The 20,483-nt window shown below is 51.9% G+C and overlaps 12 protein-coding genes across 12 annotated transcripts; 7 read left to right on the top strand and 5 right to left on the bottom strand.

The window, feature by feature from the left end:
* Positions 1-469: 469 nt before the first annotated feature.
* On the top strand, positions 470-2,636 carry ASPZODRAFT_128896 (hypothetical protein). Its single transcript, XM_022722146.1, has 4 exons — positions 470-1,681; positions 1,779-1,896; positions 1,947-2,051; positions 2,106-2,636. Exons 1-4 carry the CDS (start codon positions 910-912, stop codon positions 2,539-2,541), a joined length of 1,431 nt encoding a protein of 476 aa, XP_022584782.1. The 5' UTR covers positions 470-909; the 3' UTR covers positions 2,542-2,636.
* A 136-nt stretch (positions 2,637-2,772) lies between these two features.
* On the bottom strand, positions 2,773-4,278 carry ASPZODRAFT_149654 (hypothetical protein; the record flags this gene model as incomplete). Its single annotated transcript, XM_022725508.1, has 5 exons — positions 2,773-2,926; positions 2,974-3,071; positions 3,138-3,875; positions 3,952-4,168; positions 4,235-4,278. 5 exons carry the CDS (start codon positions 4,276-4,278, stop codon positions 2,773-2,775), a joined length of 1,251 nt encoding a protein of 416 aa, XP_022584781.1.
* A 767-nt stretch (positions 4,279-5,045) lies between these two features.
* Positions 5,046-5,712, top strand: ASPZODRAFT_128895 (hypothetical protein). The gene is made up of 2 exons (XM_022722145.1): positions 5,046-5,446; positions 5,514-5,712. The coding sequence occupies exons 1-2, from the start codon at positions 5,190-5,192 to the stop codon at positions 5,623-5,625; spliced, it is 369 nt and encodes a 122-aa protein (XP_022584780.1). The 5' UTR covers positions 5,046-5,189; the 3' UTR covers positions 5,626-5,712.
* A 241-nt stretch (positions 5,713-5,953) lies between these two features.
* ASPZODRAFT_59320 (hypothetical protein) lies at positions 5,954-8,098 on the top strand (the record flags this gene model as incomplete). The annotated part of the gene is made up of 2 exons (XM_022728839.1): positions 5,954-6,975; positions 7,048-8,098. The coding sequence occupies 2 exons, from the start codon at positions 5,954-5,956 to the stop codon at positions 8,096-8,098; spliced, it is 2,073 nt and encodes a 690-aa protein (XP_022584779.1).
* Positions 8,099-8,198: 100 nt separating this feature from the next.
* On the top strand, positions 8,199-8,744 carry ASPZODRAFT_13354 (hypothetical protein; the record flags this gene model as incomplete). Its single annotated transcript, XM_022723297.1, has 1 exon — positions 8,199-8,744. One exon carries the CDS (start codon positions 8,199-8,201, stop codon positions 8,742-8,744), a length of 546 nt encoding a protein of 181 aa, XP_022584778.1.
* A 547-nt stretch (positions 8,745-9,291) lies between these two features.
* On the bottom strand, positions 9,292-9,882 carry ASPZODRAFT_139579 (hypothetical protein; the record flags this gene model as incomplete). The annotated part of the gene is made up of 1 exon (XM_022724568.1): positions 9,292-9,882. One exon carries the CDS (start codon positions 9,880-9,882, stop codon positions 9,292-9,294), a length of 591 nt encoding a protein of 196 aa, XP_022584777.1.
* A 217-nt stretch (positions 9,883-10,099) lies between these two features.
* ASPZODRAFT_1137767 (hypothetical protein) lies at positions 10,100-11,875 on the top strand. Its single transcript, XM_022721066.1, has 4 exons — positions 10,100-10,382; positions 10,430-10,500; positions 10,556-11,063; positions 11,127-11,875. Exons 1-4 carry the CDS (start codon positions 10,323-10,325, stop codon positions 11,835-11,837), a joined length of 1,350 nt encoding a protein of 449 aa, XP_022584776.1. The 5' UTR covers positions 10,100-10,322; the 3' UTR covers positions 11,838-11,875.
* A 3-nt stretch (positions 11,876-11,878) lies between these two features.
* Positions 11,879-13,095, bottom strand: ASPZODRAFT_149630 (hypothetical protein; the record flags this gene model as incomplete). The annotated part of the gene is made up of 7 exons (XM_022725503.1): positions 11,879-12,020; positions 12,080-12,181; positions 12,210-12,211; positions 12,275-12,451; positions 12,511-12,726; positions 12,777-12,964; positions 13,017-13,095. 7 exons carry the CDS (start codon positions 13,093-13,095, stop codon positions 11,879-11,881), a joined length of 906 nt encoding a protein of 301 aa, XP_022584775.1.
* Positions 13,096-14,416: 1,321 nt separating this feature from the next.
* Positions 14,417-16,121, top strand: ASPZODRAFT_149629 (hypothetical protein; the record flags this gene model as incomplete). Its single annotated transcript, XM_022725502.1, has 4 exons — positions 14,417-14,643; positions 14,705-15,543; positions 15,604-15,793; positions 15,863-16,121. 4 exons carry the CDS (start codon positions 14,417-14,419, stop codon positions 16,119-16,121), a joined length of 1,515 nt encoding a protein of 504 aa, XP_022584774.1.
* Positions 16,122-16,517: 396 nt separating this feature from the next.
* On the top strand, positions 16,518-18,097 carry ASPZODRAFT_57673 (hypothetical protein; the record flags this gene model as incomplete). The annotated part of the gene is made up of 2 exons (XM_022728699.1): positions 16,518-16,566; positions 16,626-18,097. 2 exons carry the CDS (start codon positions 16,518-16,520, stop codon positions 18,095-18,097), a joined length of 1,521 nt encoding a protein of 506 aa, XP_022584773.1.
* Positions 18,098-18,122: 25 nt separating this feature from the next.
* ASPZODRAFT_59490 (hypothetical protein) lies at positions 18,123-18,930 on the bottom strand (the record flags this gene model as incomplete). The annotated part of the gene is made up of 3 exons (XM_022728854.1): positions 18,123-18,453; positions 18,529-18,847; positions 18,903-18,930. 3 exons carry the CDS (start codon positions 18,928-18,930, stop codon positions 18,123-18,125), a joined length of 678 nt encoding a protein of 225 aa, XP_022584772.1.
* A 273-nt stretch (positions 18,931-19,203) lies between these two features.
* On the bottom strand, positions 19,204-20,407 carry ASPZODRAFT_149653 (hypothetical protein; the record flags this gene model as incomplete). The annotated part of the gene is made up of 5 exons (XM_022725507.1): positions 19,204-19,437; positions 19,495-19,563; positions 19,635-19,835; positions 19,872-20,270; positions 20,333-20,407. 5 exons carry the CDS (start codon positions 20,405-20,407, stop codon positions 19,204-19,206), a joined length of 978 nt encoding a protein of 325 aa, XP_022584771.1.
* Between the last annotated feature and the right edge of the window lie 76 nt (positions 20,408-20,483).

Raw genomic sequence — 20,483 nt, 5'->3', positions numbered from 1 at the left:
ATGATTAACCCTAGGGTTAATAAACCCTAACCCTAAAGAGCATAAAATGACCTCAGATTACAACCCTAACCCTAATATAAAAATACTCTCTTTGTAAAGACTATATGGAGTATAAGACGTATGATAAGGGCCGGGATTAGATTATATAGCAGGTACTATAATATATAGCAGGTACTAGTACTTAGTAACTAGGTACAACTATACTAGTTATAGTAAATAGTAATACTGTTACTGCTACGCCAAACCAGTTCTTATCAATCACTGACTTAAGAGGAAGGAACAAAGGAAGGTACCCACTCGAAGATCCACCAGCGCCTTCCATTCTGGGCCTAATTAGCATCATCAGGTGGATGACGCGTCGCCGATCAAAATGAGATGAATGAATGACAGCCGTGTTCCTGAGCACGTGGCCCTCGCTTCCATGTCGTCGCTGCCAGCTGAAGCTTTTTCCTTTCCACCAGCTCATCCACCTCCACCAGCTTCTCTTTTCCTCTTCTAAAACTCAAGCTTTACGCCCTCGTATTCACCACGCCCCACGGTAAGCAATGGACGATTGATAAGATCTTGTCTAGTACTGTGTACTACATATGTGTACCAGTCATGTAACTAGTTACTCCGTACGAATACTGCAGTACGAGACAAGGGGAGCTAGAACTTCCCTAGTACACCTCCATCCTCTCCGCGCAGATGCCTGGATGATTGATCACCCCACTGGGGAGAAATACAATTGGGAATGTCGAATGACGATCGCACGCCGGGAAACGTGCAGGGGAAGGAATGCCGTTGCTTCCGTGCCCTGGTTTCCCCTGCCCTGCCCCTTGCATATAAGAGCATCTCATTCCGACCGAAGAAAAAATCCCAAGAGTCCTCAAAATCTCAAGAATCTCCAGAATCTCCAGAACCAAGACCATGGTTCGCGTTTCTTCCCTCGCCGGCAGCCTCGGCCTGGCCACCACCGCCGCCGCCTCCCTCACCTACAACATCGGGCTCAAGGAGTTTTCCCAGGAGTTCCGCGATGGCTTCAGCATCCTCAAGCACTACGGCGGTGACGGCCCGTACTCGCAGCGCGAGTCGTTTGGCATCTCCCGCGACCCCCCGGCTTCGTGCCAGGTCGACCAGGTCATCATGATCAAGCGCCACGGCGAGCGCTACCCGTCCGCCGGTACCGGCGCCGACATCGAGGAGGTCCTTGAGAAGCTGTACGCCTCGGGCATCACCGAGTGGAAGGATGATCTGACCTTCTTCAACGACTGGTCCTACTACGTCCCCAACACCTGCTACTACGAGGCCGAGACCTTCACCGGGCCCTACGCCGGTCTGGCCGACGGCCTCAGCCACGGCATGGACTACGGCCAGCGCTACGGCCATCTCTTGACCGGCTACAACGGCTCGGTCGTGCCCATCTTCTCCAGTGGCTACGAGCGTGTCATCAACACCGCCCGTAAATTCGGCGAGGGCTTCTTTGGCTACAACTACACCTCTGGTGCCGCCCTCAACATCATCTCCGAGGATGCCTCCCAGGGCGCCGACAGCCTCACCCCGTCCTGCGACTACGACGACGACACCTCCGTCTGCGACTCGCTCACCTACTATATGCCCCAGTTCGACGTGGCTGCTGCCCGCTTCAACGAACAGAACCCAGGTCTCAATGTCACCTGGGATGATATCTTTGTCCTGATGAGTAGGTTTTTGATTTTTCGTTTCTCTTTTTATTATTATTTATTTATTTATTTTTGGATTTTTTTTTTTTGGATTTTTTCTAATACATTATTTTTCAGCTATGGCTGCTTTCGAGCTCAATGCCCGTCCCTCGTCACCCTGGATCAACGCCTTCACTGCCGACGAGTGGGTGGCCTTTGGCTATGCCAACGACGTCTACTACTACTACTGCGCTGGGTAATCCCCCTCCCTCACTTCTCCTTTTCTAAACATCGCTCATTGAATAGTCCTGGTGATAAGAACATGCTCGCCGTCGGCGCCGTCTACCTCAACGCCTCTCTGACCCTGATGAACCAGGGCCCCAAGGAAGCCGGCTCCATCTACCTGAACTTGTAAGTCTAGAGAATTCAAACGAGAAGAAGCGGAAAAGATATCTAATTGAACAGCGCCCACGATACAAACATCACCCCCATCATCGCCGCGCTGGGCATCGTCACCCCCACCGAGGACCTTCCCCTGGACACCATTGCGTTCGGCAACCCCTGGGCCATCGGCAACATCATGCCCATGGGCGGCCATCTGACGATTGAGCGTCTGAGCTGCAACGCCACCGCAGTCACCGACGAGGGCAGCTACGTGCGTCTCGTCATTAATGAGGCCGTCGTCCCCTACCACTCGTGCCAGTCGGGTCCCGGATACTCCTGCCCCCTGGCTAACTTTACTGAGCTTGTCTCTGCCTCCTTGCCGGATTACATCTCCTCCTGCAACGTCTCGTCCTCGTACCCGCAGTACCTTGACTTCTGGTGGAACTACAACACCACCACCGACCTCAACTACATGACCGGTCCTCTTGGCTGCCAGGTCGGCGCCACCATGGTCTAAGCCAGGGCCCGTGATATCGACTTTTTAATTCATGTACTTAATAATGTATGTAATTGATAGACGCTCTCTATGATAATGCATCACTTTACCATCAATTATTCTTCATTCACTCTCTGCCTGCATTCTATATATATTATATATATATATATATATATATATATTTCTATACAATATATCAATAAACCAACCATTTCTAATACATCGCTGTCTATGTATATGTTATACTATCTATTAAACAACAGCCCACACATTCCGATTTTGACTCAGTCTTGCCGCAGCGAGAAACACACTCCCAATCAACAGACTGATGCCCGAATACAGTGCTAGAGAGAGGTATCCGTACGATTCGATCAGTTGGCCACTAATGGGTGTGCCGGCCATAGCACTGAGGGTCAGCATGAAATCAAGGATTAGATGAATAGAGAGAATTACGAGAGAGAAGTAGAGGCCATGATGAGGCCGATGGTGAAGCCCCGCGTGGAAGGGGTGGAGATCTGCGCTGCGCAAGCTGGTTGGAGGGAGAGAATTGCCTGCAGGTTGATCAGTATACAATGCACTTGTAATATATAATGTATAGGCTACTTGGATGCGCGTACCCCAGAAGTAAATCCATAGGCTGCAGAGAAAATCACCAATCCTGCGACAGAAGAAACGGTAGTCCAGCAGCAGGCTATAATGCCCGAGAGAAAAGCAGCGACGATGCAGCAGTTGAATTTCCCGACGTGGTCGGCGAGGAGGCCGGGTAGGATCCGTCCGAAGAACGAGGCGCCATTGATGATGGAGACGGTGTAGAAGGCTAGACTGGAGGAGAAGCCGTGCGAGATGGCGTAGTCGGTTGTGTAGAAGAAGGGGGCGAACATGCCAAAGTAGATGGTGAAGAAGGATAGGCAGGAGAGGATGATGGGGAGAGAAAAGAGTGCGGAATCTTTCTTCTGGGTTTGTATTTGTGTTTCTGTATTTGATACTGCTACTGTTGCTGCCTTCTTCGGGTTGGTACGGGTGAAGAGACAGGCAATAGCAAGCAAAGGGATCATGATAAACCCCACGATGCGCATCGTCCAGGCAAACCCCAGACTGGGGTTTTCGATCATTCGCCGGATGGCAATCGGCCAGATAACCCCGCCAGTCGACGAGCCCGAGATGACGATCCCCATCGCGAGACTAATCCGGCGGCGGAAGTACTGCGCCTGGATTGCCAGACTGGGACAGGTGAGGAAGGCAATGGACAGACCAAGCAGCAAGCCCTGCGCCAGGATGAACTGGTACAGTTGGTGGCAGAGAGAGGTCATCATCAAGGCGATAACCAGACCAACAGAGCCGAAACAGAGCATGGGCTATGAATTTTACATTCCTTCAATCAGCCTCATATAAAACCTTTGACTTTTGAACGGAATCTTGTTTGTTTCCTACCCCCGGGCCAAATCTATCCAAGACATAGCCGCTGACCACTGATGCGCCAAAGATAAACAGGATAGCAACACTGCCAATCCAGCCGATGGCCGAGTCCGACTCGGCGGCCAGCTGGTTTGCCTTGTAGTACTCCTCGAAGATACCGAACGCGTTGATGAAGCCCACGCCACAAAACAGGCCGCAGAAGCCACCCAGCGCAGCGAGGATGGCTGGCGTTCTAGAATAGCAAGAGAAGCCAAGTTAGCTTGTGTTTAGTGAATCGGAACGACAGAAAGAGACCTACGTGAATTCACGGGGAGCGGGTTCTTGGCTCTTTGATTCCGTCATGGTTGATCCTGATCCAGATGATCTTGATATTGGAAGTGCCGGCTTGTGTCTGGTGCCATTGTGAGGGTGGCTTGGAGGCTTATAACGCTTGAGTGTGTTGGTTGTGGTGGAAGAGAAGAAAGTCCCAGTCGGAGTCTCCGGTGTGTGGTTTGGAAGACGTATTTGGAAGGAACTACAATCTCCGGAGTGTCCGCGGAGTGTCCGGAGGGACCTCAGCATAACAAACAGTATACAATCTATACTACAGTTTACCTATTTATTATTACACATTCAACTTGATATCTAAAGTTATATTATCCTTCAACTGAATGGCTACTCTGTATATAAATGAGTTGATAAGTGTGTAATTGTATACTACATAGTACTCATCTCAAGTATAGAGCCTCTGTGTATCTATATTTTATATTATACATTTGATAAATTTATATGAAATGTGTTATAACCTTTATCATTGACCTGGAGACTTGAGATATAATTATGGGTATATAGATATACACTGAGTGTCCTCTATACTTGCATAATTCAGCCACACTATAGTAAGCCCTGCTTATTCTACTAGTACTTTGGAAACTATAGAACTTGTTACTGTAAATTCGTTCAATATTATTGGGTCAATATTAATTATTGACCATCGCCCAGAAGCACAGCCACACTCAATACGAGGTACTCTATAATTCAAGACAATACTCCGTACTCAACTAGCTAAATGATTTCTAGTCACTATGGAGTACACTTTGTGGCTTAGAGAATCAAATAGCCGAAGCATGGCAAGATATGATGGAATGGCTTCTTTAATATATTGATCCTACCATAATCTGATTACTCCATCCACCACTTTAGATCCTAGTCAACCATCACCGATTTGATTCTCTTATAATCCATCTAAACAGTCATCCAAATAGCTAACCAACATGAAGATCCTCTCCCTCCTTTTATTCTTCATCGCCCTGGCCGCTGCTACTTCCCTGGCCAATCCCGATCCGGGCCTCTCCCTCCTACCAAGAGGCAGCCATGGAGGCCACTCAGATGGCGACAGTGACAGCTCCAGTAGCAGCTCCAGTAGCAGCTCCAGCTCTACTTCCAGCTCCGATGATGATGGCTCGGATGGTAGCAGCAGCAGCAGTTCTTCTACCAAGCATCATAAGAGCAGTAGTAACTCACACAAGAAGTATTACCCCCGCCTTCTATCTTCTTTTTATTATCATATTAAATCCCTTTTTCTCACTGACTGACAGTTCAACCACCTCCGATGCGAATATTACCCTGGGAACCGCGGCGACCGCGGCGCGATATGCCACCATCGCGAGTTTTCTCCTGGCCGCTGGAGTGATGGCCTGGGCGTTGTGAGGGATCAACAGGGATGGATATACGTATATGGATATAGCAAGGAATTATTGTTTAGTCTATATTGAAAGTAATAATCATCAACGCTGTATTATTCTGTTCTGTTGTTTTATTTATTCTTCATCCTATTTATGTGCGCCCGTTATGCACTAGCTTAGTCAGCCACCGAGTCGACAACTGACCCAGCATTAATGCCTAAGGCCTCAATGCAGGCTTACTCATCCCACGTGATGTCCATATATGGCCATTGGCCAATGGCCTCAAACCAGAGCACGACAAGAGGAATGACCATTCCTTCTCATCCAACGCAGATGGAAACCACGGCAGCGAGATGAAGCGAAAGAATAATAACGAGGGCATCTTCCAGCCAGACGGTGAGACGGTGAGGAAACGCTATCCTCGCCAGGACCCGGTCTCGTGCGACAGTTGCCGCAAGAAGAAGCTCAAGTGCGACCGTCGCCTGCCCTGTGCCAGCTGCGCCTCGCGTCGTCTGCAGTGCAATTACGCGGCTGGTGGACCTGTAGCACAGGATCTACCGGCGTATAGTAGTCCCGAATGGACGGTCCAAGGCGCATCACTGCCGCAGCCAGCGAGAGCAGACGCCCAGGTCCCGGCTCAGACTCAGACTCAAAGTCAGACTCGGGATCAGCCTCCCTCGTTAAGCGACCGCAATGAGGCGGCAATAACCGCCGACTGGCTTGAGAAGATGATTCGGGCCCCCTCTTCAAGGCTGGCAAGCGATGGTACGCCGTTGCAGCCGGTGGAAAACCCGTGGGCCGTGCCCCTGCTGCAGTATCTCCCGACGGAGGCAGACACTCTCGCCCAGCTGGCCTTTTATACAAGATATGTTGACCATTTGACTCATCTGATTGTGGTCAGTCATGTCGAGAAACTGGTCCAAGGCATCTACGCCGATGTGCGCGAGGGCCGGCCCGTAAACTTTTGCCATCTCGCTCTGGTCTTTAGCATCATCGCCGTCGCCCTTACCTTCCAGAATATGTCAAACGCAGCTAGAGAGAACACCATTAATAACCAGACACAGGTGGAAGGGCGTGAGAACCGCTACATCTTTCTCACGGGGGCAGCCTTGATCCAAGGCAACTACTCCGTCCTCCCAACCCTCGAGGGCTTGCAGGCAACCATGATCGTCTGCTATTATCTCCCGGAAGCTCACAATTTGCCGTTAGTCGGCCTGTTGTTCGTCCATCCAAACATTGTGTTCCAGGCCAAGAGCCTCATGCTGCACTGCGTTGATATTCCACGTCACCAGCAGGACCGCAAAGCCCGCGGCACGGGCGAGTTGGAAGCCGAGATCAAACGTAGACTCTGGTGGTACCTCGCAGCATACGACTGGTATTCTCTTTTTTCCTTTCCTTTTCTTTCGACGCTCTCTCGCTTCTTTTGCTAATCTTTAATCTCTTTCAGGCTCCTGGCATACATGAGTGGCCCGCAGGAGTACACCTATCTCATTCACCCGGCCCAGATAAACACTCGGATGCCCGCCAACACCGAGGATGACGCTCTGCAGGAAAAGGAACCACCGACGGATCTGCCAACCTCGACGCCAACCGTCATGTCGTACCCACTGCAGAGGCTCAAGCTAGCAGCCGTGTGCCGCGAGATCGTGGATGCGACGGGGACCGAGATCCTAAGCAGCCAAGACGTCCCCTACGACAAGGTTCTCGAGCTAGATCGCAAACTGCACCAGCTCGAGGCCGAGACACCCGATTTCTTCAAGCTGGACGTGGCCAACCGGCGGCGGTTCGCAAGCCTGTGCCAGGCCCGCCCGGCGATCGCATGGCAGCGCTGCGTCATCCAGCAGGGGCTGAACAATCGCCTCTGCCGGCTGCACAGAGGATACTTTATCCGTGGCGCCCGCGACCCGCGGTTCTCCTACTCGCATATCGTCTGCCTACAGTCCGCACGGAAAGTGCTGGAGATCGCCCGCCTGCTAGAGGATGAAGAGCCCGCAACGGCAGGCTGGAACTCTATCGCCTGGACGGTCGTCCACCACGTGTTTGCCGCCGCAGTCATCCTTCTGATTGATATCTGCTTCAACTGGGACGACGTTCTGGCCGAGAAGCGTCGCGAGGAGGTCCTCGCCGCCTGCCGTATCTTGACCCGTGCCCAGGCCGCATCGCCCAGCGTGCGCAGTAGCATCAACGCCCTCATGGATGTCCTGCGCAAGCATCTCAACCAACATAACCCTATAGCTCCTGGATGCGAGGAATCCATCGCCCATCCGCCATCTGCTCCGGCTCGGGTAGACACCGAGTCCCTGCTGCGCCCGCCGCGTCCGCTTTCTGCACCCCTGGCCGATCCTGTGGTACTCGACTCTGTGTCGACTGACGCCACCGACGAAGGTCTCGAAGTCCTCTGGAGTCAGATGATGGAGACCGGTGGCGCTGTCGATTTCGGCACGCCGGACTGGACGGATCTGTTGAGGGACTTGTCCAATGCAAATTTGCCGTGTTGACATGGTCAGAGATACGTCATCAAGAATACGTAGTCCTCTTCGCCAGATGAAAGCCTTAGTATCTCTTCTACACACATACACAAATGCATTTGTAGTAAACATGTCGAAATCAAACGATCTCCCTGATATCCACCGCTACATCACCACACACGACCCGGACGGCCAGGCCATCTTCCTCTCCCACTCGCAGATCCCGGACTACATCCCCTCCAAACCTGCGGGGGAAGACGGCGACATCGCACTGCTATACACGACAATATCGCACCCAGTCTCGATCGACGACGAGGCCGACGTGGCCATCTACGATGACTTCCTGCACACGCCCCCGGGCCTGACCATCCAGCAGGGCACGGTGCTCCGGCTGATCGACCTGCGCCCGGGCAAGGTAACTCCGATGCACCGCACGGTCAGCCTCGACTACGGCGTTGTCCTCGAGGGCGAGGTCGATCTCATCCTCGACTCGGGTCAGAGCCGGCGTCTGCGCCGTGGAGATGTCTCCATCCAGCGCGGGACGGCGCATTCGTTTCGAAACCGGAGCGAGGTCGACTGGGCGCGCCTCTTGTTTGTGTTTTTGCCCATGGACCAGCTTGTCATCAAGGAGAAAGCGATGGCTGAGGAGGTGTATCAGGAAGAAGAACAGACATGATATAAATCAATAGATGGATAACTCTATGGAAGTCAAGCGAACAACAACAACAAGAAAAGAAAAGAAAAGAAAAGGAAAAGAAAAGAAAAGAAAAAGATTCCCACTGCAGATCAAGGGTTCGCCAAATCCAACATAGCCTCGACCATATGTGTTGCCCAGTGAAAGATGGAACCTTCCGCGTCATGCCCGGTCTGGGTGTAGATCTCTTGGCCATGTAACTTCAGCCACAGATCAAATGTATCCAGGTTTAACCCCTGAACATACTCAAAGGCCCGGAGCCGCACGCTGCTACATAGCTGTATTCTTCCAGAGCAGCGTGGTGTCCTTGGCTGGAATGTGCACTCCGTTACCGTTCGGATGCGCGCGATCAGATGGGATAGCCCCATTTCGTCGTTATATTTCACCCTGAGTAGGAACTCCTGCAGGTCTCTTTGGGTGCGTTCACAGCAAGGAGATTTCTGGGTCCGTGGCGAGAACCCATCCAAGGAAAGCTGCAACTCATGGGCGATGTTGCCCAACAACTGTCGCCCAAAATCATTCAGAGAATCTAGCATATCAGATTCATGTTCTGGTGCCATGTTTGGGAAATCATACCAGCAACTTGACCAGGAACCGGTAATCCAGTGAAATCAAGTTTCACGCCTGCTACCACAATAGCCCGCGCCAGCATTGCAAAAACGCTTGGATAACCCAGCATCCAAACGATACACACCAGGCAGGTCATTTCGTCTGAGTCGGTCGGGGGCTGCAGCGTCTCAACACAGGCCAACAACTGACGTTCAAACTTCTCTCTGGGAATCATAAATTTGTCCAAGATTATGATGACCCTCATCAGTGTCCGTGGTATCTGCTCGAATCTTGGCGTGTGCCGGCTGTGAATCGCTTTTAGGACCATGACCATCGCCTCCGGGTCATCCTCGTCTTCCAGCTCGATCTCAGCACGACCAGTCTCGATAAGCTGCTTACCCTCGGCATAGTGTCCATTCAACATGGCTCTGAAAAACGGCGAGGCGGAGATCAGGGCCCTGGATGATACGCGGATCTTGGTTGGGGGCGACGCGTTTCGGAGCACCAGTGCTACGTCCCCTTTCCGGTCGACGAGGCGCAACACCATAGGATCGATCTGCTCATTTGCCATTTTCAAGACCTAGGTACTGAAGGGAGGGAAAAATTTGTCTTGTAGAGTGGGAGTTAGTTAGTCAGAGCAGAGGGCTGAGTATCTGCAGACTGCGGCGGTTATAAAGCAGGCCGGCTTCATCTTGCCCAGGAGATAGACTATGTTTCAGCAGCCTAGGACCTTTGCCTGAGTGAATCATTATGATACTTGGGACTGACTGTGAGGCAGCTTTGTCCATTGTCAGGATCGTTTTTGTGTCTCAGTCAGTCTTTGAAGAAGGAAGGAAGGGAAGCCAAAGAAGGAAAGAGCGACACACGGGGATAACTTATTATCTCCGTCACCACATGATAAATAGTACTTAGTCATCGGCAGACCCTTGCTTACGTCATATCCGAGACTCACCGACTGTCTTGCTCGGACTTCAAAACAAATTCTTTTGGCAGCATCATTGAACTGGCCTGATGGGGAGGAGTACCTGGAACACAAAGAGCTGTCGAACATGCGTCAAGCGGAAAGTCAAGGTAGGATCTTCTCTGTGCGTGGCGATGATATGTCCTAACTCTGGTAGTGCGACAAAGCCAGGCCCAGGTGTCTGCGATGCCGACGGTCTGGCACCGTATGCGAGGGGTTCTCGGGACTGTGAGTGCTAAGAAATGTATCTATATTGATGGTATTGAAAGGCTGACAGCGTAAGAATTCTTCTCACGGACTCGACCTTATTATCTCGACAGCGGTCGCTCGTGGCACATCAGCAGCGAGCACAGTTGCTCAGTCGGTTCCTGGAGGATTATCTTCCCCCCCAAGCATCAAATGAGGTGGCATATACCACGCCGGTTTCATGGGTAGAAAGGTTTCCAGATTTCTCCAGGGGAAATTCCCCGCTTATTCGGAACTGTGTCTCTGCACTAGCTTTGATGCATTTTGCCAAAACCCGGCAAATTGACTCTCTCGTGCGGGAGGACGCACATTACTACTCTCCAGCTGTTCAAGAGACATGCACGCTACAGAGGAATCAGTGTCCGGCTGACCTCACACGGGCTGCTATGATTCTCGGCCTGTACGAGCTGTATAGCTTGGGCCCCTCGGTCCAGCTGCATGCGTGGAGGGTTCATATCATCGCTGCAACTCAGCTTGCGCAAGAGCTGAGTCCACCGATCCAGTCTCTCAGTAATTCTGATCTTCGTCGCCTTCAGACCCTTCAGGTGGGTGTGGTCAGAATCAGGAGCAGATTCATATCAGTGCTCGCTGCTAACACTGGTATCTAGTTCCTTCAGTCTTGTGCAACGCGCAAAGAACAACGGTGCCCACAAAGAGCCAACCACGGCTCAAATAATCGCTTCGATCAGTTGATGGATGTTTTGTTTGAAGTCGGCGAACTCTATCGCCACTTGGAACAAATACGAGTTTCTTCCGGCGAGACCAAATGTCGATCTACTGATTTGCTACTACGAAAGGCTTTTGATATCGAGCAAAAGCTCCTGGGATGGTGTCATGAGCTGCAGTCAGAGAATTGCAGCACCCCCCTCTTCTTGGCTAAATGCGATGAGCAGCGCAGCAACCAGACGATTATAACTTTTCCTAATGCCTCTGCCATACCTCTTCTGATGCTCTACTGGTTGGGTATGGTGGTTATCTATTCTTCCGCTAGCGAAGGGCTACAGATGCTCGAGGTGGATGAGTCAATTCGGATGCAAGATTTTGGGGTCTATGAGTTCGGTCTCAACCTCTCTGCAAGATCTGAGCAATTTGACTATGACCAAACACTGGAGGACGAAGCGGAAGTATTATGCAAGCATTTCGTTTCCAAAATCTCCCAGTCTCAGGCAGACTGCATGGAAAAGGGTCTTGGAACTGCAACCCTGGCAGCGGCATCCTTGCAAGCCGCCCAACATCTTTGCTCACATATGTGGCATGATCCCCCCATCTCACCGTCCACGCCGGTGCTAGACTTTACCGCCGCTCGTGGATGGAACTGAAGAGAGGGACCTCTATCCCGTCCTTCCGATACATATCTTTGCTAGTAGACAAACCTCTGACCGACCATGTTCTCGCTCAGAGACCACAGTCTTTCCGCGTTCCGTGGATCGACAGCGTACGACTCTGCCTGGTCCATTTGGACTGGGTTATTGACCATGTACGATCCATGGATCCATTTTTGCCTGAGGCCAATCGGTCTCTTTGATTGTTCTCCGGCCGACATGGCATGAGATGTAGTGACCTACCGAAGAGACTTGGATTGTACGCTGCATTGATGATGGTAGCTGCTCCCTGAGTGAGCGTTCTCCAATTGAGCTTTGGGTCCAGAATTAGTTTCCCGTCACTACCCATCCCACCTGTATCATAATCACCACTATTAGAGATATACATAAGAGGGTAGCAAATGGAAATAAAAAAAAAAGCATGAAATACTGGCTTTCCTCATCTCGTTTTTCGAAACATGTCTCATGATACCTGTATACAAGCGGCCAGGAGAGAGACTGATTGATTTCACGCCCCGATGTCCTAGTCTTGCAGCCAATTCATCCAAATAGAGCATATTAACCGTCTTGCTCTGGCCATACGCTTTCCATTTATCATACGTCTTTCCCCCCTAGCACCATGAGCCAAGGAAACATTTGGATATTGGATATATGTCTATATAAAACTCACTTCGAATGCTATATCATCGAAACGAACCGGTCCCCTCTTATGCCCCAAGCTACTAACATTGACGATCTGAACGGTCGAGCTGGCAGTCAACATCAGCGGAAGAATCAGGTTCGTGAAGAGGAAACGGCCGAGATGGTTGGTTGCGAACTGGATTTCCACGCCCTCGGGCGTCGCCTTGTACGGGGCAGCCATGACGCCTGCACTATTGATGAGCGTCTCGCAGAAGGGGATGCGGTCCAGGTAAGTGGTGAGGAGCTCTTGTGCACCTGCGAGGCTAATTCGAGCATAAGCAGTTTGATTTCGATATCGGGTGCGACGGAGCGGATGGCCTGTTGTGTTTCCTGGAGAGATGCCAGTTTTCGACCTGCTAGCGCGATCATGGCAGGGTCTCGACGAGCTAGCTGGAGGGCGACTTCGCCGCCAATACTGCCCAATGTGACACCAGTGATGATGACTGGAGCGTGTTATTCAAATCTCATTTATTTTAGAATATGATAGCTGGTTACCTCTACTGCCTTTGATGTGGCTGGAGAAGGCGTCACACACCTCTTCGCTTGTAGACTGTGCGGAAATGATAGCAGTCATACTTTCGAGTCTTGTGATTATCAATGGAGTCTTCTCTTCTATGATCAGGCCAAAGAATCTGTTGATTTATACCTTTGCAGTCCCATGGCTTAAATCCTAACACCGACCAAGGTGTTACTTTCTGAAGACACCCAAGGCTTGGGCCAGTCAATTATGAGGCATATAGCACCGAAAGCCCTCGTCTAGAAAGATAGAACATTGATCATAGCAATAAACGGATGTGCTGGATGCAAGTATGCTATGGAAGGTGCGATAACATTCTTTTTTATTGATATATATTATCGATACTATTGTGTTTCGATCTGTTGTATCCGTACAGCCTGAGGTTCGCTACCTCGAGGCGTACTCAAGATCCTCTACTACTCGAGGTTAGAGAACAGGAGAGTAGTCAAAATAAAAAGGAATATGGAGCACATAGTTTTCTTTCTGATCTAGGTGCAAACCTCCAAATAATGCATGGACTGGCCTCGAATTCACTATGCCAGTTGACTCCTCCCAAAGTAACTTCACTTACCTTGAACTCTCCTTATCATAGAAACAGACAAGACACGTCCTGCGAAAGCCCCTTTGATGGCCCCCAGAATGCCAAGCTGACCGTCCAAGACAGAAGGAATGGATAGATACTCGATCCTGCTGACCGCTCAGTCTCCACTGGACACAAAAGACGCTCTGACTCAAGCCGAGAGATACCAGACATACCAGGAGGAGACGGAGGTTTCTGGAGGAATCCTCATCAAGGCCAAAATTTCTGCCTGGAGAGAAAGAATCCGGTCAGCTGATAAGATCGGCCTGAGGCAATAAAGAACCTTGTCATGTGATGGGCCTCGTGCTTTCCCTTTTCCTCACCGGACCGAAACCTGCGATATTTCGTGTCCTTCACGCAACTCACTCTGAGATAACAGACGACCTTCTGTCCAGACCGGGCCCCAGGGCGTGGAATTACAACAGGCTGCGACTTATCAGCACTTCGGACCGTTTTCCAAGTCGCCTAGACTGATAACTAGATCCGCCGAAGGAATCATGGATGATGATAAGAGGGCAGAAGTGCGGGGAAACCTGGGCAGCAGCCAGTCAACCCGGTCGGATTTGAACACGACGATAGCATCTGCAGATCGTGCCCTGTGGTCATTTGCTATCGCTCTGCAGGATGCAGCTCGTCTGCAGCGGTCTATGCCTCGATAGTGGGCAGTTAGAGATAGCGATGGAGAGATATAAACCCAAAGAACCTTGGTCAGTGCGGCTACGCTAGGTATTCTTCACAGCGTCTTTCTTCGATCGATCATTGACAGTCTTGCACCATAGTAGCTGCTGCTATCACGCCATGGATATTGACAAGAGCCCCCCCGCCGTACAAGAGGCCGACGAAACCAACCTCAAGCTGGACGCACAGCTCCACGGCGATATCGCTCAGGAACTGTTCGAAAAGTCGCTGCAATATGACCCTGCCGAGTTGCAGCGAGACGCCGTCAAGGTCCGCCGAAAGCTGGATTTCATTGTCTTGCCAATGATGATGACGACATATATGCTGTCCTTCCTCGATAAGCAGACGTAGGCAGCATCCTCTTCCCTCTCAACTATAATTATAGCGCGTTGATCTAACTTCGCACAGCCTCAACTATTCCGATGCATACGGGCTGCAGGAGGACACGCACATGAAGGGCAACGACTACTCCTGGGTCTCCTCGGCCTTGTACTTTGGCTGGCTGGTGGGCGCTTATCCGTCGAATTTGGCCATGCAGCGCCTGCCCATCGGCCGTTCTATCGGGTGTATCATGTTCGTCTGGGGCGTGCTATGCATGCTTCAGGCGACCGTGACCAGCTTCTCTGGCTTTTTCGCCCTGCGTTTCTTCCTGGGCCTCGTGGAGGCCTGTATCTCGCCCGCCTGGGTGCTACTGACCTCGATGTTGTGGACGCGTGACGAACAGCCGCTGCGCACCTCGTGCTGGATCGGCACCAACGGGGTCTCTAGCATTTTGGGCGCTCTACTATCTTGGGGTCTTGGCCACGCCAGCCATGCCGCTCTGCCCAACTGGAAGCTCATCTTCCTCGTTGTGGGTGCACTCACCATCTGCTGGGCCGTCGTCATCTTCTTCTACCTGCCGGATGGGCCGCACAATGCCCGGATGCTCAGCGAGTATGAGCGTGTCGTCGCCGTCTGGCGCATCTCGGGCAACCGCACTGGCGTTCAGCATTCGCGCTTCCTCTCCTATCAGGTCCGTGAGGCCCTGCTGGACCCAAAGACCTACCTGCATCTTCTCATGGCCGTTTCGTATGGGATCCTCAACGGCAGCGTTACCAATTTTATGAGCGCCTTGATCGAGGGTTTCGGCTTCTCCGACATCCGTGCGACCCTTTTACAGATGCCCGGCGGCGCCATTGCCGTCTTCGGCTGTCTCACCTTTGGCTACCTGTCCACCTTCAAAAACATGACGGGTGTGGCCATCATGCGTATGTCAATTCTTCTTCTTTCTCTCCTCCATCTACTATTGTCCATGCTGACCATTACAGTGGGTAACATTCCCGGAATTGTCGGTCTTGCCGGCATCATGACCATCAGTATTGAACACCGCTACAATCTCGTTGCCTGCGCGTGGATCCAAAGCTTCCTCGGCTCTCCCGTCGTCTTGAACTGGACCCTGCCAGCGATGAATGTTGCCGGCCACACGAAGCGCAGCACCGTGTTGGGATTATATTTCATGTAAGCATTTTCCTCGTCAAGAGCAGTCATCAGTATCTCTCTTTCCTTGCGCATGTCTAACTGGTGCAGCTTTTACTGCGCCGGCAATATTGCAGGCCCGCACCTGTTCCTCGCCAACGAAGCCCCCCGGTACATGTCGGCCATCAAGGCACTGGAGACCTGCTATGCGGCCTGCGTCGTGCTGCAGATTATCTACACCGGCACTTGCTGGATGCAGAACCGCCACCGCGACCGCATGGGGTACCACGCTCAAGCGGAGGACGAGGCACGCGAGGGCTTCTCCGACCTGACAGATATGGAGAACAAGCATTTCCGGTACCGTTTGTAATAGATAGAAAGAAGCAGGAATAGCCAATTTCAGGAGCAGTACTAGGAATGTTCGTAAGAAACATTAGTAAATCCGGTTCATACAGTATACTCTCTGTCCATACTACTCTCTTTGGCTGAATTGGGTAGGGAGACGCTAACCTATTCAGGATTTCATGACAGCGGAACTGCGGAATACACCCACCAATCAGCTTCCGCCTACCCCTCTTCGACGCTATTCCCAATCACGTAAATCCGACCTTTCCGATTCCGATTCCGATTCCGCGCAGACTTCCTCAGGCTTCGTCCCTCACGATCAACAATTTTCGCCATTACCTTGTACACAACCTTGCATATACCCTGTTTTGCTGCGATAAAATTGTGAAGATCAGTTTGTCTGTATAGATATAGCGTCAAGATGGACCGCGACCAGTTCAAAACAGCTGCCCATGCAGCCATTGACGATAGTAAGTGCTCGGCATACAAACCATCCAGGGAGGACTTGTGAGCTGACCAACGATTACAGTCATTGATTACTTTGACGGTCTACCTTCGCAACGGGTAATCCCGACAATTGAACCGGGGTACTTGCGGCCTCAGATTCCCGACGTTCCGCCAGAGGAAGGAGAGGAATGGGCGGCGATCCAAGCCGACGTGGAGAGCAAGATCAAGCCCGGGCTGACGCACTGGCAGTCGCCGAACTTTATGGCATTCTTCCCTGCCAGCGTGACCTACCCGAGCATCCTGGGAGAAATGTACAGTGCTACGTTTACTGCGCCGGCGTTCAACTGGTTGTGTTCTCCTGCGTGTACGGAGCTGGAGACCATCGTGATGGACTGGATGGCTATGGCGCTAGGATTGCCCGGGTGTTTTAAGAGTGATTCACCGAATGGAGGTGGGGGGGTGATTCAGAACACGGCCAGTGATGCCGTCGCGACGATGATGGTGGTTGCGCGGGAGCGACGGGTGCGCGAGCAGGCTCTCGCCGAGGGGCTGGTCGAGGGAAGTCCCGAGTTTGAAGACCGGCTGATGGATCTGCGGCCGCGGCTGGTCGCGCTGGGAAGTGACCAGACACACAGCAGTACGGCCAAGGGGGCGTTGATCGCAGGGACGCGGTACCGCAGCGTGGCGGCCCGGCTGGAGGACAACATGGAGATGACGGGAGACAGACTGCGGGCGGTGCTGGAGCGGTGCGAGGCAGACCGACTAACCCCTTACTTCATCACGTTTAGCATGGGAACAACGAATACGTGTGCGGTGGACCGCTTCGCCGAGCTGAAGGCCGTGCTGCGCGAGAAGCCCGCCTGGCAGCGGATCTGGGTACACATTGACGCGGCGTATGCCGGGGCGGCCCTTGTGGCCGAGGAGTACCGGGCCATTGCAAACGAGTTTGCCGATGGGGTCGACAGCTTCAACATGAACATGCACAAGTGGCTGCTGGTCAACTTTGACGCGAGCTGCCTGTTTGTCCGCAAGCGCACTGACCTCACTTCTGCGCTGGACATCACCCCGGCGTACCTGCGCAACCACTACTCCGACACGGGCAGTGTGATTGACTACCGCAACTGGTCGATGTCGCTGGGGCGGCGCTTCCGCGCGCTGAAGATCTGGTTCGTGCTGCGCAGCTACGGCCTGAGCGGGCTGCGCGCTCACATCCGCAACACTGTGCGACTCGGGGAGGTCTTTGCCGACCTCGTTCGTGGACGGTCTGATCTCTTCGAGATCATCACCCGGCCGGCGTTTGCCTTGACCGTGTTTCGCGTGAAGAAGGACAACGCCCCCACCGTGTCTGAGGAAAGCAACGCCCTCACTAGAGACGTGTACGAGCTGGTGAACTCCCGCGGCGAAATCTTTATCACCTCCTCAGTCGTCGCGGGCGTGTATGCCATCCGGGTGGTGAGTGCCAACGCGCAGGCCGAAGAGGTCTATATCCGTCGGGCATTCGACATTCTCGTCAAGGCCGTTGAAGAGATCCAGAACAATCATCGAATAGACTAAATAGACTAGCCTACTATAGATTAACTTATGCCGACTTGACATGCTTCTCCCCAATCAAAGAAACGACCTTCTGAACCGCCTCCCGGTCGAGCATCGCAGTCTGCCAGCGTGTGAAATGAGGAAACTGCTCCGCGTCCCAGGCATGCTCCCCCTCCCGACTGGACATGACAAAGGGGATCTGCAAGTTCCAAGGAACAAAGGCGAGATCGGCGTACGTGCATTTATCGCCAACAAGCCAGGTCCGCGTGCTCAACACTTGATCCAGCACGCCTGCCACGCGCTTCAACTCGGCGCCGTAACGGATCTTGGCGCTTTCGGGTGATTCTCCGTATACTTGCGCATGGAAGATGTTGAACCTGTCATAGCACAAGAGTAAGATAAGGCCTAGTATAGGCAAAGCTTAAGATACGTGCAAGCAAGCCGAGACTCACCAAGCAGCCTGTCCGAAATACGGCCCCTGTCCCGACGCCTGGAAAAATAACCACTGCAGCTCGTGGAATTTCTCCGGCGCCCCCGCATACGAGATAGAATGCTGCGTATCATATTCCTCGATCAGGTACTGCACAATCGCCGCCGATTCCCACAGGGTGATCCCCGTGTTCGGGTCGGTGATGGCGGGCACGCGGCCGTTGGGGTTCACGTCTGTGAATGGGGGTTTCTTGAGGGCGTCGAGCTCTACCCACTCCGATTCATAGGGAAGATGGAGTTCCTCTAGAATAATAAGTACCTTGGCGGGGTTGGGAACTTGGTCTTCACTTTTATCAGTATAGTTGTAGTGTAGAATTGTAGAATGGTCGTGTCTTACTCCGCCAGTATATCTTGATGGGAAGCATTTGAATATGACCCTGGATGTATTTGATAGTAGAAGGAGAAGAGAGTGAAGGAGAAGAGAGTGAAGGAGAAGAGAGTGAAGGAGAAGAGGAGTAAAGTAGTAGAAAAAGGGTGGTTGTCTACGTTAGTAGATGTATAATATTCATAACCATACGACCCAACAAATAGCGGCTGCGCATTGGAGTAAGCACTAGCATTGCGCGTCTTACTGTATGTAGTAGTATGGATGTCATAGTCTATTCATAGAAAAGTAAACGTCAGCAGAGTCTAGATTATCATTGATACTCCTCCGTCACCCCCTCACACCACTGCCAGAACTTCTCTGAAGTCCCCGTCCCCCCCTCGCTCTCACCCTTGAGACCGTTGGCAATGTGCTCCGGGATGGACCGCGAGCAATACCGTCCCCAGGGGATGATGTGGCCTCCACTGTGCTCGAGAGTCAGATCCGGAGACAGCGCAGCGTAGAGCTCAGTGTATGCGCCCCATTTCGCGGGTTTGAAGAACGTTTTCTGTCAATCACAAGTCAACAAAGAATAGAAGATGCAGAAGGGTATAGGAAGATCGACCATAATTCTTCCAGCTAGTGGAGGCATATGCCGTTGTAGATCTGTTTTCATCAGACCAGGATTGACGCTCTATGTAGGTAGTATAATGGTTAACTAAAGGTTAATGGATAGAAGAATCGAATCAAGCAAGTGAGACATACCACACTCAATATGCCATCAGCAGCAAGTCTCTGCGCCACCTCATGGGCCAGAAAGACATTCCCTACTTTAGATTGCATGTAATTCTTCATTGGATCGGTATTGATGACAGGACCTCCTGTAGCAGCCTCCATCTCTATCCCGCCAGGCACGGTTCCCACGCCCAGCATGGAAGAAAGCCAGACAACACGCACAGAGCCCGGCTGTACATCATATGTTGCAGTAGTAGTATCTGTGGCAGATGCTGTACCCGCCGTTCGACACATTATATCCTGCAAGTAATGCTGTAGAAGGAACGGTCCCAGACAGTTCGTGCCCATCTCGAGATCGTGACCCTGCGCCGTGGTGCTCCCCCGCGGCGGCATCATCACGCCGGCATTATGGACTACAACGTCGAGGCGAGGCTCGCGCTGCTGGAAGTCCAGAACAGCCGGTTTGATTGTGCGCAGGTCTGCGAGGTCGACGATCAGCGACTCGAGTCGGCCGTGGCTGGAGGGGTGCTGGGCTTTGATTGTCTCGATGGCGTTTTTGATCTTCTCGACGGACCGGGTGGCTATGTAGACGGCTGCATGCTGGGCGTAGAGAAGATTGACAGCTTCAAAGCCGATTCCTGATGCGCCCCCTGTTATAATGAATACCTTGGGAAGTACGTACTGCCTCAGTAACTGGTAACCGGTACCGAGGGCTAAGACTGTCTTACCCTTCCTGTCTGGTCGGGGATATCTTTTTCAGTGAATGTAGGGGAGGGAGGAAATATCTGTTGAAAGATAGACATGATGTGAGATGATTTCATTGATGTTCATCGAGTTTTTAGAAGTCAGCCTCAACTCTTATATGCCAGTGTTTTATGT

The sequence above is a fragment of the Penicilliopsis zonata genome (genome assembly GCF_001890105.1).
Source record: "Penicilliopsis zonata CBS 506.65 unplaced genomic scaffold ASPZOscaffold_2, whole genome shotgun sequence".
Taxonomy (NCBI): Eukaryota; Fungi; Ascomycota; class Eurotiomycetes; order Eurotiales; family Aspergillaceae; genus Penicilliopsis; species Penicilliopsis zonata.
This window is presented reverse-complemented; position numbering and strand designations above follow the sequence as displayed.

What these genes read in the sequence shown, in the direction of transcription:
- ASPZODRAFT_1137767 (XM_022721066.1), top strand. Translation starts at nt 10,323, where the DNA reads ATGGGGAGGAGTACCTGGAACACAAAGAGCTGTCGAACATGCGTCAAG. An exon ending in GCGTCAAGCGGAAAGTCAAG is followed by an intron (nt 10,383 to 10,429) that starts GTAGGATCTTCT and finishes TAACTCTGGTAG; the next exon opens with TGCGACAAAGCCAGGCCCAG. An exon ending in TGCGAGGGGTTCTCGGGACT is followed by an intron (nt 10,501 to 10,555) that starts GTGAGTGCTAAG and finishes TGACAGCGTAAG; the next exon opens with AATTCTTCTCACGGACTCGA.
- ASPZODRAFT_128895 (XM_022722145.1), top strand. Translation starts at nt 5,190, where the DNA reads ATGAAGATCCTCTCCCTCCTTTTATTCTTCATCGCCCTGGCCGCTGCT. An exon ending in AGTAGTAACTCACACAAGAA is followed by an intron (nt 5,447 to 5,513) that starts GTATTACCCCCG and finishes ACTGACTGACAG; the next exon opens with TTCAACCACCTCCGATGCGA.
- ASPZODRAFT_128896 (XM_022722146.1), top strand. Translation starts at nt 910, where the DNA reads ATGGTTCGCGTTTCTTCCCTCGCCGGCAGCCTCGGCCTGGCCACCACC. An exon ending in TGATATCTTTGTCCTGATGA is followed by an intron (nt 1,682 to 1,778) that starts GTAGGTTTTTGA and finishes ATTATTTTTCAG; the next exon opens with CTATGGCTGCTTTCGAGCTC. An exon ending in TACTACTACTACTGCGCTGG is followed by an intron (nt 1,897 to 1,946) that starts GTAATCCCCCTC and finishes CTCATTGAATAG; the next exon opens with TCCTGGTGATAAGAACATGC.